Source organism: Cucumis sativus, chromosome 2 (genome assembly GCF_000004075.3).
Source record: "Cucumis sativus cultivar 9930 chromosome 2, Cucumber_9930_V3, whole genome shotgun sequence".
Classification (NCBI taxonomy): Eukaryota; Viridiplantae; Streptophyta; class Magnoliopsida; order Cucurbitales; family Cucurbitaceae; genus Cucumis; species Cucumis sativus.
Genome location: NC_026656.2, coordinates 9,960,808 through 9,977,556, shown reverse-complemented (window position 1 = coordinate 9,977,556; position 16,749 = coordinate 9,960,808). Strand labels below are relative to the sequence as shown.

The following is a 16,749-nucleotide window of genomic DNA, read 5'->3' as shown; positions in this document are numbered from 1 at the left end:
CTATATCAATTAAAACTCCTTAATTCTTTTTGTTCCTTTAGACCTGAGAAAGATATCATTGGATTTAACTTAACAATACCGTTAAAAAAATCATCAGGTGTGAGATATATAGGATTCAAGGGACGCTATATTGTTACGATGATTTAATAGTTGTTATGAGATGTGATGAGTCAATTAAAGACACTATATAATATATATATATATATATTGCCCTTTTTTAATATGGTAGGAATATAGAACTATTATTCATTCAATTTCAAGATGTAGTTACAAACAAAAAAATTTGTTCCTCAAGTAAACTTTAGTTTAGTTTGAAGAGGAAGAAAATTTCCAAAAACGTTGCAACCCTTTGTGTGAGCATTTAAAAACCAAGGGAATAAGGGTTAAAAGTAGCCATTGATCTTCAATACACATGCAAAACAATATAATAATATCATTTAGGTTTCAATATACATTAAAATACAACAAACAAACCCTATCAAATTTATTTAATCACATGGAATTTGGCATAACATTCACAAATAATACTTAAAATAATGAAAGGACAACTATTTAGGATCCAGACTAGTTGAAACGACAAACTTTTGTTCTTGGCTTTTGTACAACTTTGAATTATCAAAATGCCTAAGTTGTGTTTAAAGATGTATTAAATTGCTATGATCCTTGTGAGCTTTTGAATTCATTGATGCTAAGACATTTCTTCTTCTCAACACATCTCATAAACAACTAAGACCTAACCGCATGAGCTACGTTGATCTTCATGCATAACCTTAAATATGATCTAAGAGTTACAGATTGCGGTCTTTGATTGTGACCTTTTAGAGGTTAATTCAAATACATTTCTATCTTTATGCCTTAGCAGAATTTAGTGTATAAAAGATTGTCAAGATTGATAAAAATTGGTGAATCAATTTCTATTTTGGTCGAAATTGCAACGACTTTAGAGGTAGATGTTTGCTCTCTAGCAGAAAAAACCAACTTAACAACAAACTCCAACCATTTGGTTGATGAAATTTAAGCTTATCATCAACAACTAGCATCATGTTTTGTTCATGCTTCTAAAAGTTAAGTATAGTTGCACATAAAACTTAACTAAATCATGCGAGGAGAATGAATATCTTACGGGTTCAAATTGGAAACAATCGATGCTATTTTAATAGATTTTGAGTTTAAGTTTCATTTAATAATTTGTTGATTTTTGAAAAGTAAGTAATAGGTAAATTGAATGTTAAGAAATAAAGATAGAATTTTAAAAAAGTATGACTTGTAATTTGAAAAGATGAAACAATAAATTTAGGGATAAAATAAAAGTTTAAATGCACAATTTTTGAAAGCAGAAAACAAAGTGATTGTGAAGTGTTGAAGTATTTGCTTTTCAATTATACTAAAAAAAGGAACAAAAGCACTTTTTCTTTAAACAAAAGAGGAAGCAATGAAGATGGATGTGGTGTAGACTAGTAGTCAAACTAAGGAAGGAAACACTCTTGTCTTTCTCTTTCCACAATCAGATTCCCTTTGCCATTTATTACCCTCCAAAAACCACAGCTCTCTCTTAATCTCAAACACCCAAAATTCTGTATTTTTAATTCCACATTTTGTTCTCATTCTCCATGGACTCCTTCAAAACTTCATTACTTTAATCCTCTTTGGTTTCACTGTTTCACCATCTCAATAAAAATGGCATTTCCCCCCACTTTTTCCCTTCTCCCCAAGTTTCAGTTTCTCACTGCTCTCTCTCTCTCTCTCTCTCTCTCCCTCCCTTAAGTGGGGACTGAACAGCAAAAGAAAGATTCCCCCCTCTCTCCATCTCCACATTAAGCTTTGGAATGAAAAATGAACTAAAACCTCCATTTTAAACTACCCCATTTCCAGTTTTCTTCAGATTAAACCAAAACCCATTTTTCGAGTCCAACCCAATCGTCCAATGATGCATTAAAGACGAGACCCCAGATGGGTTTTTACTCCAAACCCTTCTTCTTCTTCTTCTTCTTCTTCTTCTTCTCTTTCTTCCTCTTTGTCGCTTGTTTGGTTGAATCTGGTTCTGATTACACTACATTGGTCTACAAGGGCTGTGCTAAACAAGGATTCTCAGATCCAAATGGCGTTTACTCACAAGCTTTGGCTGCTCTGTTTGGTTCTTTAGTTTCACAATCTGCCAAAGGCTCAAAGTTCTTCAAAACCACCTCCGGCACCACCCAGACCGCCATCACCGGTCTCTTCCAATGCCGAGGGGATCTCAGCAACTCCGATTGCTATAACTGTGTAAGTAAGCTTCCTCAATTGGCTGATAGTCTTTGTGGCAGAACTATTGCCGCTAGAGTTAAGCTCTCAGGGTGTTATTTGCTGTACGAGTTTCCTGGGTTTGTTCAGATTTCAGGGTTTGAGATGTTGTATAAAACTTGTGGTGCTACGAACATTGCTGGAAGTGGGTTTGAGGAGAGGAGGGATACGGGTTTGTCTGTGTTGGAGAATGGAGTAGTGAGTGGCCATGGATTCTACACTACTAACTATCAATCTCTATATGTATTGGCACAATGTGAAGGAGATTTAGGGGATTCAGATTGTGGTGAGTGTGTGAAACATGCTGTGCAGAAAGCTCAGGTTGAATGCGGAAGCTCAATTTCAGGGCAAGTTTATTTGCATAAATGCTTCATCAGTTATAGTTATTACCCAAATGGGGTTCCAAAGAGATCTTCCTCTCCTTCTACTTCTTCTTCATCATACTCTTCATCACCATCAGGTAAAACCCAGAAACTCCCATGAACACCCCCCCAAACAACAAACACACACACAAAAACCAAATACATTTAGAAATCGGGATGTGAATCTTGATTATGAATATGCTATTCCACTGATTTGATACGCAATATCATTGAAACAACACGTCTACTTCTATAAACCTCAAAACCAAACACAAGTTAATGAAACATTACCTGAAGAAGTTCATCCTCGTTACTGATAAAAGAAGGGATTTTGTTTTTCTTTGAATGTCAACTAAACTTGTGTGGTTGATTTTTAGCAAATGTATTTTAATATGAAAGGTTACATTTTTGGTGTTAGGGATGGGGCAAAACACAGGAAAGACAGTGGCTGTGATATTAGGAGGGGCAGCAGGAGTGGGATTTCTTGTCATTTGCTTGCTTTTCATTAGAAATTTGAAGAAGAAACATGATGGTATGAATTAAGACATGAGTTTGGTTCAACTTTCTGCCATTTTTTATTTCCAAAACTTACATTGGTTAATTGAGTTCATCTTCTATCTGCAGATTATTGATACAGGGGAAGACTGAATGTTCTTCTGTTGAGGTAAAAAACAAAATAGTCTCCTTTTACTTTGTTTTATAAAAAGGATGGGTTCATGTGGGGTGTGGGATTTTTTTGGGTTGACAAAGACTGTTCTTAGCAATGGGGTCAGACATTTTTTATGAGAAGAAGAGAAGGGATGAGTGCATGGAAGGAAGGGGAAGGTATTTTTCTTCACAAAAGTGAAAGATACAAAATAGAAAAAGGAAAAAAGAAAAATCAAAACTGAAGGAGAAGAGAAGAATGTGGGGATGATTGGTTTTTCTTTTTTCTTTTTTGTCTTGGCGTAAAATGAAGCAAATGATCCTTTGATTTTGTTATCTTATTATTATTTTTTTAAAACTATAAAAAAAGATATATTATTATTTATGGCTTTCTCTTAAGCCATGTGGGTGTTTGTCTCTTTTCTCTCATCTCCAGACTCTGGTTCCTCCTCATAACCCCCAGATCTTTATATCTGCTTTTCTAAAAAGCTGCATTCTTGAAGATTACAAAATCCCACCATTTTAGTTTTCTTTTCCTATTGCTATTTTAATTTTAAATTTTTGTGAAAACTTTGAAACAATTTCTTTATTGGAACGTATCAACATATGGTTTCAGTCAAATTAACCAGGGCTTTCTGTTTATTTAAATATTATTTTAGATGAACTGAATTTTAAATTTGACCTATATTGTTCTAAAACTGATGGAAGGTTTACTCTCAAAAGTTTGATAAGTATTTTAACCAGCTGACTACATCCACCACCAAAGGAAAAACATACCACATAATGAAAAAGAAAAATTATCAATGAAAATCAAGTAGATTGACCACAATATTAATGTTTTTCAACTAGTACAATGAACCACTTTAAAAGTATTTCAAGTGAAAATAAATGGTTTAGAATCGTCAGTAAGTTAAATGAGCAGCAGTATTAGTATAACTACTGTCCTGAGAGGTGAGAAGTTCACTCCCTTTCAGACATGGCTACTCGATGTAGGATACTGTTTATAGATATAAATAAAAAGAAAACTAATCTCCACACCACTCCAGGAGATGCTATTTAAATTCTTATGTGACCTATTTCAATTATATTAGAACATTGAGGATCTCTCCTGTTTGGTTCTAATGCACGTATAATTTTTTCTTATGCTTCGGTAACTTCATAATACATTGGACATTCCTCAATACTGCTACGGATATTCTGCTAAAAGCACTATTTCAAAGACATTTTCAAACACACTCATAAATTCAAAGTTGAAACTAAAAGAAAAGGTCTTATAATCTCTATGAGAAATCACAGATATTCTTAGAAGAAACAAATATCTTCACAGCATTAAAACACATGAAACCAAATAAAACCCAATCCAGAATGCAGCCACCTCAAAAGTGCATGCTACCTCAAACTCCAAGGCTCATTGCGTTTGACTTTACCAAAGTTCTCCATTTCTGCACAATCTTCAAAGCAGAGGCAATAGAATAGAGGGTTGCAGATAAACTAGATTACCAAAATAAAGGAGACTAGAAATTGCATAAAGTAGGAAGAAAGGGGAAAAAAAGCCCAACAACATAATTCTGCTAGAGCAAAATGGTTTTACTGTTCATTGTTCAGTCAGCGAGGCAGTACTCATTTATGGATTGTCAGAGTTGAACTAAGAAATAGGGTCCCATCTCATATTCAGACCAATTCAGAGATGCCATAATTTCAGAAAGTCAATGTTGTTTGAATTTGAGTTTCAATTTAAAAAGTTTCCAGATAAAACAGCAATATTGTATATAGAAAGTAGCTTCCAACGTTTCCATCAGTGTGAACGGATAAGCATATCAAGCAATGCAAGTGACAATCAAGACTAAGAATGAAAGAAACAAATAGGAACTATTGGTTGCAGAAAACCCAGATAGGAGACAAATCAAAAGGCTGTTAAATCCAGATTCAACCAGCCAAATGAACATTGTTTTGTTGGCCATGACTCATTCAATCGTGAAAATCGTAGCATTAACTGAGAAATCAGCAAAATAGGTAATTGCCCTCATAACTGCAGTTCATTAGGCGTATGAAACATTATAGAACAGCACAATCTATCTGTAGCTCACGATAGACTATAAACAAAGCAAAAATATCAATTTGTAGAGCTTGAAAATTTAACAATTTTAATTTTCTACTGATTTCTGGGGGTCCAACGATTTCACAAAAAGGAAACAAATAAAAAATAAAAGTTTACAACAGCAATCAAGAGTCATCTGAGAAGAAGAAAATTTCAATTGACTCTGAATCAGTTCATATAACTTCGCAACATAACTCTAACTCTCTAAAGGCTCAGTTTCTAAACCAAAGCAACATCGCATTTGATTTAATCGGTAGTCACAAACAAAGGAACAGAGATACGGCATTGTACGCCATCGACATTCCAAAATCAAATTCTATCCGAAATCCATAAAAACCCTAAACAGCAACAACATCATCGAGTAGCCTTAACCTGAACCCATCATCAAGGAAATCATTTAGAACCAGCGGTGGCTGGAGTACCAAGTAGACTCGCCTGCTGCATCTCGAGCTCATTGAACTGCTGTTCACGATCCATCTCAATAATGAGTGGCACCACCAAAATGAGAAAAGTTGTGCCAGCAATCCATGCAGCTTTACCGGTGCTACGGAGGAGTTTTTTGGAAACGAAGGCAGCGTCGGAAGCTGTGCTCTTTGCTCGCCGGACGATTTGAGAATCGGAGACGGAACGGGAAACCCTAGAGAGGATGCCTAAATTATCGTCACCATTAGTGATAGAAGGCCGCTTATTACCACGAGACGCCATGGAAGGATATAGAAGTGAAATTTGAAGGATTGATATGAAGAATCAAAGGGATCTAATGGGTTTCTTTCTCAAAAGAGAGAGCTGAAAAATTGAAATGTAAAAGATTTTTAGAAAATGAAATTTAGGGTTTGGGATATCTGAAAATTTGGGGAATATTTCTTAGTTTTTGGGTCATTTGGACCTTGAAATCAAAGAGCATCCGAAGAAGCCCAATTTCAAGGCCCATTACCATTTTATTTATTTATTTACTTATTATAATTATTTGGTGAATACACAAATGGTTTAATAAGTGAAATTTTCTTTCGTCATCACCATAAATATTTATAAATTTAACATAACTTAACTAAGGGTTAACTTCCTCGTAACAAACGTACGAAATATTTACAGTTCGTGTCATAAATTGAAAAAACCTAAGTAAGTTACCATTTTCTAAATAAAATTTTAGGTTTGTCCTTCATTATCATCACCTTTTTTTTCTTCTATGACGTGATCTTTTTTTTTCTAAGATATTTTTTCTATTCATTATCTTTTTATCTTCTTCTGCAATTTTTTTAAAAATTTTTTCATTTGGCATTCTTTTTCATATTCCTTCTTCTCCAATTTTCTTTTCCTTCCTATCGCGTCTTATTATCTTTGTAATTTTTTTCTTTATATTTCTAATGTTGTTGGGATTTGGCTACCCTAATTGTGCCAAACGTAAACTATCATGTGTCAAATCTAAATGATCGTGTACGAAAAACTCTCACTACAAGAAAAATGGTATACAACGACAGCTATTTTTTGTCGTGAAAAAATATGTGACAGTTATTTACAGTCATAGTATTGCTTGTCATGAAAAGTCCTGACAGTTCCAAAAAAATGTCACAATGTGTGTTTTCATGACAAAAAATAAATATCATAAATTAGTATTTTATGACAACAATAACTGTCATATATTATTTTTCGTGACAACAAATAATTGTCACAATTTACACATTACGACAGTTACAAAAATGTCACGAATTCTTATATTGTGACATTTTTTCTGTCAAGAATATGTTAATCGTGACAGTTTTTTATAAAATTTAATTGTTATTGATTTGATTTTGATGACAGTTATGAAAATGTCACAAATTAGTATATTACGACATTTTTTTACTGTCATGGATAGATAAATCGTGACAGTTTTTTATAAAATTTAATTGTCATGGTTTTGATATTGACGATAGAAAATAAATGTTACAAATTTGTATATAATGATATTTTTCCTTGTTGTGTATTCCTCAATTTCTGTTTTTCTTGCCGCTGAACCATTACACTACCAACTTCAATAACAATAACAATAATACATCACACCCATACGAAAATAATAAGTCAACACTTTATAAAGATACACTTTGAAGTATTCATACACCCACTGACTAATAACCATTTGTTTAGTTCAAATGTAGTTTTCATAGAAAAAAAATATACATTAACAATGGAAGCAAGAAGGTTAAACTCAATACATTGGAAGCAAGAGTTGGCTACCAACCATACAAAAGTTGTTATATAAATCAATTGCTCCAAATTGGCTTCAATGCTTCAAATGGATTCTTCCAAACCTAGAAAGAACAAAATCTCATTTAGAGGATGATTAAAGAACATATTTATGTCGATAAAATATTTATACATAAGCCTCCTCCCATTTCCCTCCCTCCCTTCACTTTCTTAATTCCCCCACGATTTATTCCTTTCTCCCCCTCCCCCCACGATTTATCACTCTCTCGTTTATCTCTTTTGGCGAGGAAGTCCCTCCGTCTTTTTTCATTGGCGTTCAACAATAATTTTTCTTTATATGACCCTTTTATTTTCTTTGTTTTTTTTTTTCATGTGTGATGATGTACTGAGAATTACTGTTTGTTTGATGTTTAGGTTGGGGCGTTTGATAACTTATGTAGATTTACTTATTGATTTTGGCGTTTAGTGGGTTGGTTTCAATTGTGATAGTTATTAGTTTTTTATTTTAAGGCTTGATTTTAATTGTTACTAAATACTTTAATTTTAAATTTTTTGGATTATTCATTTGGTTGTTTTTTCTTTTTATGAGGGATAAAGTGTGTATATATATATATATTCCTTTATTTTAAATAGTTTAATACATATGTTTCATTAAACGAGCACAAAGGGTGGGGAAATTTTAAGTATTATACTTTACAAATAGTAGTAGTTCAATTGTTGATTCAATTTGTTTTGTTTTGTTTTTTAATTGGTGAACGGTTTCTGTTTTTGGTTTCGTTTGTGCACTATATATCCTTCTACTTTATCTACAAAGTATGAATATATGTGATAGATAATGATCGAAAAATGGGGTTGTGGTGGATGGTAACAAATGGTGAGGGGAATAATAACTGTTTTCTGCATGACTGCAAGGAAATCCAATTTAGCTACTTCTTGCTACGTTCACTGAAAAGAGTAACTTTAGTAAGTATGGCTATGAAAGCATAATAAATAAGTTTTACATTGGAAGAGAAAGTTTTTATGTTTTTTTTTTATTATCTCTCATGGAGGAAGCCAAAAATAAATGACGAGTTCATTACTTCGAGCTTTAGTGCAAAACTTTTTGTTATTCTATTGTGTTAGTGCTTTGTTTATTATTGGCATTTTATTTGTGCAAATATTTAGTTATAATTTGTTTACTTTTCTTTGCCCTTTTGATGCACATGACCAATGCTTTATTTTTGCAGTTCTTCGATCATTCTGCACTTGTGATCTTTTGATCGGGAAATATCATAATGTATTTTGTTTTAATCTATTTGATTTCTAGTAGTGGATTGAATGAAAAATGGATATTTACGCAAGTTTGTGTTATTTTGTCACTTTATGTTTCCACTTTGTCATTTTTGTTGCTAATATGTTACTTTGCCACTTGTATTTTGTTTCCTATTTCAAGTTATAGGTGTGATCTCAAAACATCAATTTTTTTTGGAGATTGAAAGGAGATTTTGAGTTGACTAGTTATCTTGGTGTAACATATCTCATCTATTTTTTGTTAGAGTATATTTTGGTTCGGTGAATTAATTTTTTTTAGTATAAGAGACTTGTGAAAAGTTAGAATGAAAAATTTTGGCTCAAATGTATATCTACTACTAATGCTACATTGTTGAATTGAATATTAGTTTTATTTTTAATATAGAAGCTTATTTTTGTTATATTTGTTCATCATTTGATTTAATTGTCAATTAATTATTGTAAGTGCATAACCGGGTATTATTGAAAAAAAAAAAGGCTTATTTAGCAATTACAATTCATATATAAAACTGTAGTGTCGACGAAAACGACGTCGATAAACATAAATTTTTTTACTGCATTTGAAGAATGGCTATGCCAACAAAGCATGTATTTTCGTTGAGACAACTTATATGCCAACACAACATTTTCTGTCGCTAAACATGCATTATGCCGATGAAATTGCGTTGCATTGGCAAAATGTGTACGCCGACGAAATGTATTTCATCGGCAAAACTTGTACGTTAAGCAACGATATACGTCGGGAAAAAGATACTTATGTCAACGAAATTGAATTTCGTCAACAAGAACTTCTTCCGACATGGATACGACGACGTTCTTGCCGACATAGAAAAAATGCGTTGGCATAACTTGGGTTGACGTTTTTTGGACTTTGGCCGACGTTTTTTCATCAATAAAAGTGAAAAAATTTGTAGTGGCAAGAGGGATTTAGTTTATAGGTTGGATCTTAAACTAATTGTTCAATAGTGGACCAATGGGACTTAAGGAGTAAGATGTGGTATCGAGGGTATAATCAAATTTTGATTCAGTCGAGGTTACAAACAACCTGTGAAGGATTAAGTTACCAATCATGCTTATATGGGAGGGAAACAAATACGAGCTTGAGGTTACAAACTTCCTTTTACTTTTATCTATAGATCCACCGTAGTTAACTAAAAAAAATACAAATGATTGAAAAAGAAAAGGCACAAGTGTAGAAGGTAAAAGAAGATAGAGAGGTTGAGTGTGAGTGTGTGCTGTAAATATATATTTAAAAAGAGAAATACAACCCCAAAACCAATGAGAAGACGCCAGGTAAGAGTATAGAAACAACCCCATAATTAAATATAGTTAATTCTCTGTTTGGAGGAAAAACCACCATTGAGAAAAATTCTTAAGAACTCTGTCTCTTAACCGATCAAACAAACCAAATCCTCCATTCCTTTCGCCTCTCCTTCCTTTTTTTTCTTTCTTACCCTAAAAATTTCCCCAACAATCAAAAAAACCCAATTCACAGATATTCGAAATGCCTCTCTTTTTCCTTCTCCCTTAAATGCCTTCCCTCCATCCCTCCTACCCTCGCCGGCTTTCTTACGCCGGTCCCACCCCTTCTAATCACTTCTCCTCTTCACCCATTTTTCTAATAATTATACCATGACTATTTTGAACCCTTTTCAGCTTTTAGAGCTTAATGTTATCTCTGCTCAGGATTTAGCTCCGGTCTCTCGTTCTATGAGAACTTACGCCGTTGCTTGGGTCCATCCTGATCGGAAACTCTCTACTCGTGTTGATACTCATGGCCATAACAACCCTACTTGGAATGACAAGTTTGTGTTTCGTGTTGATGATGAATTCTTGCATTCCGATACCTCCGCGGTCATGATTGAGATCTATGCTCTCCATTGGTTTAAAGACATTCATGTTGGGACGGTTAGGATTCTTGTTGGGAATCTCATCCCTACTCCGCCCCGCCTTCATCAATTTAGTCAACAACCACAAGTCGGGATGCGATTTGTGGCTTTACAGGTACGGCGGCCGTCGGGTAGACCGCAGGGGATTTTGAATATTGGGGTTGCGCTGCTTCATAGCTCCATGAGGAGTATGCCGTTGTATTCCCAGTTGAGTACTTCAGCCATTGGGTACCGGAATCTCATGGGGGAGGAGGACCCGTTTGCTAATCATCATAGTAATACCAATAATCAAAGCCATGGAACTCCCACTGTTCTTACTCGCCCAGAGATGCGGCGTTCGAAGAGTGATACGAGTTCTATGATAGGATCAGAGCTTCGAGGGTCGGAAATGATGGGAAAAGGAATGAAATCGAAAGCGAGTTCTATGGTGAATGGGTCGGAGGTTTCGAAGCAAAAGAAAAAGGGAAGATCCAAAGCTAGTTCGATGATTAGTGGGTCGGTTGTGATTAAAAGGAAAGGAAAATCGAGGAAGGCGAGTTCGATGATTAGTGGGTCGGGGATTGAAGAAGGTTATGCTGTTAAAAATGGAAAGAACGGAAAATCTAACCCTGGAATTGTTGGGAAGAAGGATAAAGTTGATCAATCCAGCATTTTAAGCGGCTCTGAAGTTTACCCAGTTGAGCAACTGTCGAACAAAAAGGAAAAACCAGTACAAAAACTCAATTCCAGTGAAGAATCCTTCAATTCTCAGTCATGGAAAAAGCCTCCTAATGAAATACCCAATTCGAAAGTTGAGGTGGTCGATTCTCCGAGAGGAAAACCGGGTCAAGAAACACCCAATTCCAGGTTTGATAAAATGCCTTACGCTACGCCACTCAGAACTCCACAGAGGCTAGCCGGCAGCGGTACTGCTAGAGCAACTCCCATGCACGATAAATTTGCGACACCGAGAAGATCTACGCCATTGAATGGAAAATCATCTTACACGAAACACAACGAATTCACTTATACAACACCAAGGAAATCGTTTCTGGGTGGCGCGTTTTTGACCGAATCGGAGCTCGGTCCGTCGCCGTCGGAGGTAGCAGCACAAATGGCAAGACAAAAAACCGAGGATGGAAATGAAAGCTCGATTGTGGGTGGGTTGAGTCTGAACGATAGCGTGGAAGGTTTACAGTCAAAGCTGGAGCGGTGGCGAACAGAGCTCCCGCCAGTTTATGATCGCGGCGAGTTATCTAGCTTTCCATCTAGTGAAACCCGAGAACACAACCGCCGTCACAGTGACGGAGGCGGTTTATTTTCCTGTTTCAGCAACATTTGCGGGTGCGAATGCTCCATTGTGTGCGGTGGATCGCCAAAGGCAACGAAGAAATCCGCGAGCGGTCGTCTGGTTCGGAGCCCGTCTGTCGACCAAGTGAGTTTCCTGTAAAAGCGTGAAGAAAGCAAATAGTTTCAGGTCGGGTTGGACCCACAGAACGGAACCGAACTGAGTTAAACCAAACCAAACCGTTTTGATATCTTAAAAGAGACGTTTGACCCCTAACAGGATAAGAGGAAGCACAATTTAGAGAAACAGCCACCCAATGTCAGTCATCTCAATCTACCATTTCTCATTCTTTCTCCTTCATTTGTTTTGGATTTTTCCTTTTTTTTTTTTTTAATCCTTAAATTTCTAATAATTCTTTATATATATATATTAAAAAAAAAAAAACTTTAAATCTGAAACAAAAGGGAAAGGAAATTCTCACTTCATTTTCTATAAATGTAATTGGATTGATCTGTCAAATATTCTTTTGTTTCTTCTTAATAGAACCCTCATTTGTTCATGTCTCTCATTATCTCCTCAATTATTATTATTCTATATGTTATATTGGTGTGGTTTATTTGTGTATTCAAACTTTGTTATTCTACAATGATAAAAATAATTAATTTACTTACTTTCCTATGGGTGCACCTAAATTTCATTTGGAAGTTTTTTAGATCCTAGTCATTAATTTTTTAATTTATTGTAATGTTGTATTTAGAAGTAATATAAAATACCTTCTAACCAATATATCAATAGTGCTAAGAAATTCATTCAAGTAAATTAAATGTTAGGATATATTCTTTCAATTTTGTTCTTATTATTTAAATTTCATCATAAGAATTAGATAGATTAAGACATCATACAAATTTCTTGCACAACAAGTAAAATCAACCATTGAAAATTACAAAATTTCACATAAATTATCTAGATTATGTTTGTTGATTGAGCTACAAAACAACTTAACAAATGTATTGGGATGGACATGGACGGATCTATTAAAAGGTCAGAGGGCACATGTACCTTTCATATTTTTTGTTTTTGTATTTTAATATTAATTTTGAAGTGTCAAATTACAAAATATCTTAAATGATATGCATATTTACTATATTCTATCTTTAATATATTGATTATGCACCTTATAATCTTAAGGTAATGTTGTAGATGTTAAAATATTTATATAAATATTGTAGTTTTTCTCTTTCTTTATGTCTTGGGTTGAACGTTAGACATAGTTTTTTTTTTTTTTTTTTTTAAAATTTAAATTTTCAGGTTCTCTTTCTTTTAATATCACTAATTTTGTGAAAATTTATAATTATATTTTTTATTATTAAAAATTATTTTTGAATCGTTTTTTAATATTGACCCGTAATTGATAAAAATGAAATGCAAAATTAAAATATTTTTTTAATAACCAAATTACATTCATTTAAAAGATTATCCAACTCGAACAATTCAGATTATCCAATCCAAATTGTAAGGATTGAGTTGAATTTTTTTATGTTTTTTTTGGATTGAGTTGGTCTCGAGTTACATTTTTTAAAATTGAAGTGATCCAACCAAACTTGAATTTCTAACATTATTAAAAATATATATTATAACTCATAAGTATTTTTTATGAAGTTTGTAATAGATAGTTTGAATTTTGATATTTAACATTTAAGTTTTATGAAACTTGATCCGACCATTTAAATTCGTAGAATGCACTACTTACATGTTGGGTCTACTTCCGAAATGTTAATTTTCTTTCTCAATTTTTTTTTGTAACTCATGTAGTTTTCTTAAACAAAGTAATAATTTGATAAATAATTATTTTTATTATGTGTAGTCATATTTAAAATTTAAAATTATTTTAAAATATTTAATATTTTAGAGTTAAAACTAAAAGGAAACATTTTTGTAAAATAAAGTGATTTTAGAAAGTACCATGAAAAATAGGTTTGGGTAAAAACAATGGACAAAAATAGATGAGTTTGAACAAAGTCGTGGACGGGCGAGTGATGTTACCGTGTGAGCCCCACAATATATATATTTTTCAATTTCTTTTTAAAAAACACTTATTATTTTATATATACAAATTCTCGTACCCTCAATTTTAAAAATATTTTTACTTATTAAAATTAGCATCAACTTTTCAATTTTATTTCTTTTAATTTTTTTATACATTAAATATCCCAATATTCAAATTTTCTTATTAAATTCATATTTTCTAATTTAATTAGATTATTTCTTAATCAAAATTATATATTTTAATTTTTTTAAAAAAACATATATTAACAAAAATATGTTATTTAAAAATATAATAAATAAATTAAAATACTAATAATAATAATTGAGGGAAGTTAAAAGCATACTAAAAAAAAATAATAACAACAATAATAATCATAACAATCGACATATATTTTTTTGGAATTGAGATTATTAGGAAAATTAGTATATATATTTTTAATTGTTATTATTATTGTTATTATTTTTAGAGTAATCTTCACCTTCTCTCAATTATTATTATTACTATTTTAATTTGTTTAATATATTTTTTTATTAATATATATGTTTTTAAAAAGAAATTGAAAAAAAAATTATGTATAATTTTGATTAAGAAATAATCAAATTAAAATATGAAAGGTGAATTTAATAAGAAAAATTGAATATTGAGATATTTAATATATAAAAAAAGATTAAAAAAAATAAAAAGATAAGAATAAATTAAAATTTAAAAGTTAATATTAATTTTGATAAGTAGAAATGTTTTTAGAATGGAGAGATATATGAATTAGTATATATATAAAATAATGAAAAGGAATAAAGTGTGGAATCCACACATAATGTGTATTATATATAAATAATGAATGAAAAAAGAAAGGTGTGAGACCCACACGACCACCTCACTTGTCTAAACTCAATAGTTTTGGTCCAAACCTATTTTTAATCATTCTAAAATTATATTATTTAAAAAAAATTCATACAAATTTAGTTTTAAAAAAATGATAAGTTGCAAAGTAGAAAAAACGTTGAATTACAATAAAAAAGAATCGCAAGGAATTGAATGCATTGATAAAAAAAACCACGAAGCCAAAAACTTCTTTGAAGCATAATTGATAACATTAAAAAGTGGCACGTCCATCTATACCTCTTTTTTCTTCATTTTTTTTCTTTTTCACTATTTTTGTCATTATTCATTCAAATAATATTATGTATTAAAAAATTGATAGAAACTAAACTAAAATGAAATGAAAATAAAAATAATATTTAAGTACGTACAAATATTATTATATATATACTTGAGCCCTACAAAACAATTAATTTAGGTGAACAAGAGAAAGGAGGATGTCATATTTATATACAACGTTTGGACCTTGGACTTCACTCCATTTTTTAAAATTATAAAATAGTAAATTTAAAAGCGAGTAATCTTTCGATAGTCATATGATATATTTAATCATTTGTCATATTTGCAATATAAAAAAAAATAATGTTTTGGACAACTTTTTTCTAAATTTTTTTTGTCATCTAATGCAATTTTTTTTATTTATTTAGTTGTCTCGTCGGATTTTGTTTTGCACATCCATCTTACAATATAACGTGTTAAATATTTATGTTCAAACGATCAATTCTTTTTTAATAATAAATAAAAGATGGAGGTCGAACATTCAATCCTAAGAAAGAAAAATATGTCAATTAGCTAAACTCCCTTTCGTACCTACGATAATAGCCTCCAAAGATTTTAATGGCATATTTATATGATATGTTGTTTTTAATTTTAATAAATATTTTGGAAATATTATTTACATATAATATGTCATTTTCATTATGTTGCATAGAGTGATTTGTACATTATATTGCACTAAGTATTTGATTGAACCACTCACCTAGTTTGATACATCAAATTGGGACAAGTTTGATACGCTCTTTCATGAATTACATATATATATATATATATATGTATGCTGTTTTTAATTTAATAAATATATTTTCAAATTATGATATAATATTATTGCAAAATGTTAACCCCTAAACAATGGACAACACACACAAAATAAATATCATTTCTTAGTCCATTTTTAATAAATAAATTTCCTTATAATTAGTTACATAGAAAGAGAATAGAAAGTAGGGTTTTCCTCGAGAAAATTATTGAAAATCAGGTTGAGAATATTTTATTTACAATCCTATACAATCTCAAATTTTGCTATATTTTAATTTTTTTTATTATATTTTTTCATAATTTAATCAACTATATTTAATCTTTTGTTTTAAATTTTATAAAACTCAATCACAACATATTAAACTCCACGTGTTAGTTTACATTAATATTTACACTATTTTAATTTCATTCTATATCAAATATGTTATACAAAGTAAATGCTCTCCAGTATTTGATAATATAAGATTTTATCTCAAAACTAATTGGCAGTGAGAAAAGTAGCTCATCTATCTTATAAAAATTGTGAGTTTCTTTAGTTGTTTCAATCTAGTGTTCTCAACATCTCAAAAAACCTCAAAACGACCTACACATGTACATCTCACAAAACTTAACATTCAAGTGATGCAAACCCTAGTAAATAAACTTCGTCTTTTTTTTTTTTTTTGTTTTTAGAAATCGTAGCAAATAAACCTAGAGTATAAAAATAAGTTTAAACTTAAAAAGAAGAAAAAAGATTGATGAACAATCTAGCAAAAACAAAAGGAGAAAAAGTG

At 31.7% G+C, this 16,749-nt stretch overlaps 3 protein-coding genes across 3 annotated transcripts; 2 read left to right on the top strand and 1 right to left on the bottom strand.

Annotated features, from left to right (window-relative positions):
- The first annotated feature begins 1,503 nt into the window (after positions 1-1,503).
- On the top strand, positions 1,504-3,700 carry LOC101214821 (plasmodesmata-located protein 2). The gene is made up of 3 exons (XM_011650826.2): positions 1,504-2,740; positions 3,061-3,174; positions 3,267-3,700. The coding sequence occupies exons 1-3, from the start codon at positions 1,951-1,953 to the stop codon at positions 3,272-3,274; spliced, it is 912 nt and encodes a 303-aa protein (XP_011649128.1). The 5' UTR covers positions 1,504-1,950; the 3' UTR covers positions 3,275-3,700.
- A 1,714-nt stretch (positions 3,701-5,414) lies between these two features.
- LOC105434589 (mitochondrial import receptor subunit TOM9-2) lies at positions 5,415-6,224 on the bottom strand. Its single transcript, XM_011650825.2, has one exon. The coding sequence runs from the start codon at positions 6,088-6,090 to the stop codon at positions 5,779-5,781; it is 312 nt and encodes a 103-aa protein (XP_011649127.1). The 5' UTR covers positions 6,091-6,224; the 3' UTR covers positions 5,415-5,778.
- A 4,020-nt stretch (positions 6,225-10,244) lies between these two features.
- On the top strand, positions 10,245-12,583 carry LOC101215059. Its single transcript, XM_004147141.3, has one exon. It carries the CDS (start codon positions 10,492-10,494, stop codon positions 12,175-12,177), a length of 1,686 nt encoding a protein of 561 aa, XP_004147189.1. The 5' UTR covers positions 10,245-10,491; the 3' UTR covers positions 12,178-12,583.
- The last annotated feature ends 4,166 nt before the right edge of the window (positions 12,584-16,749 follow it).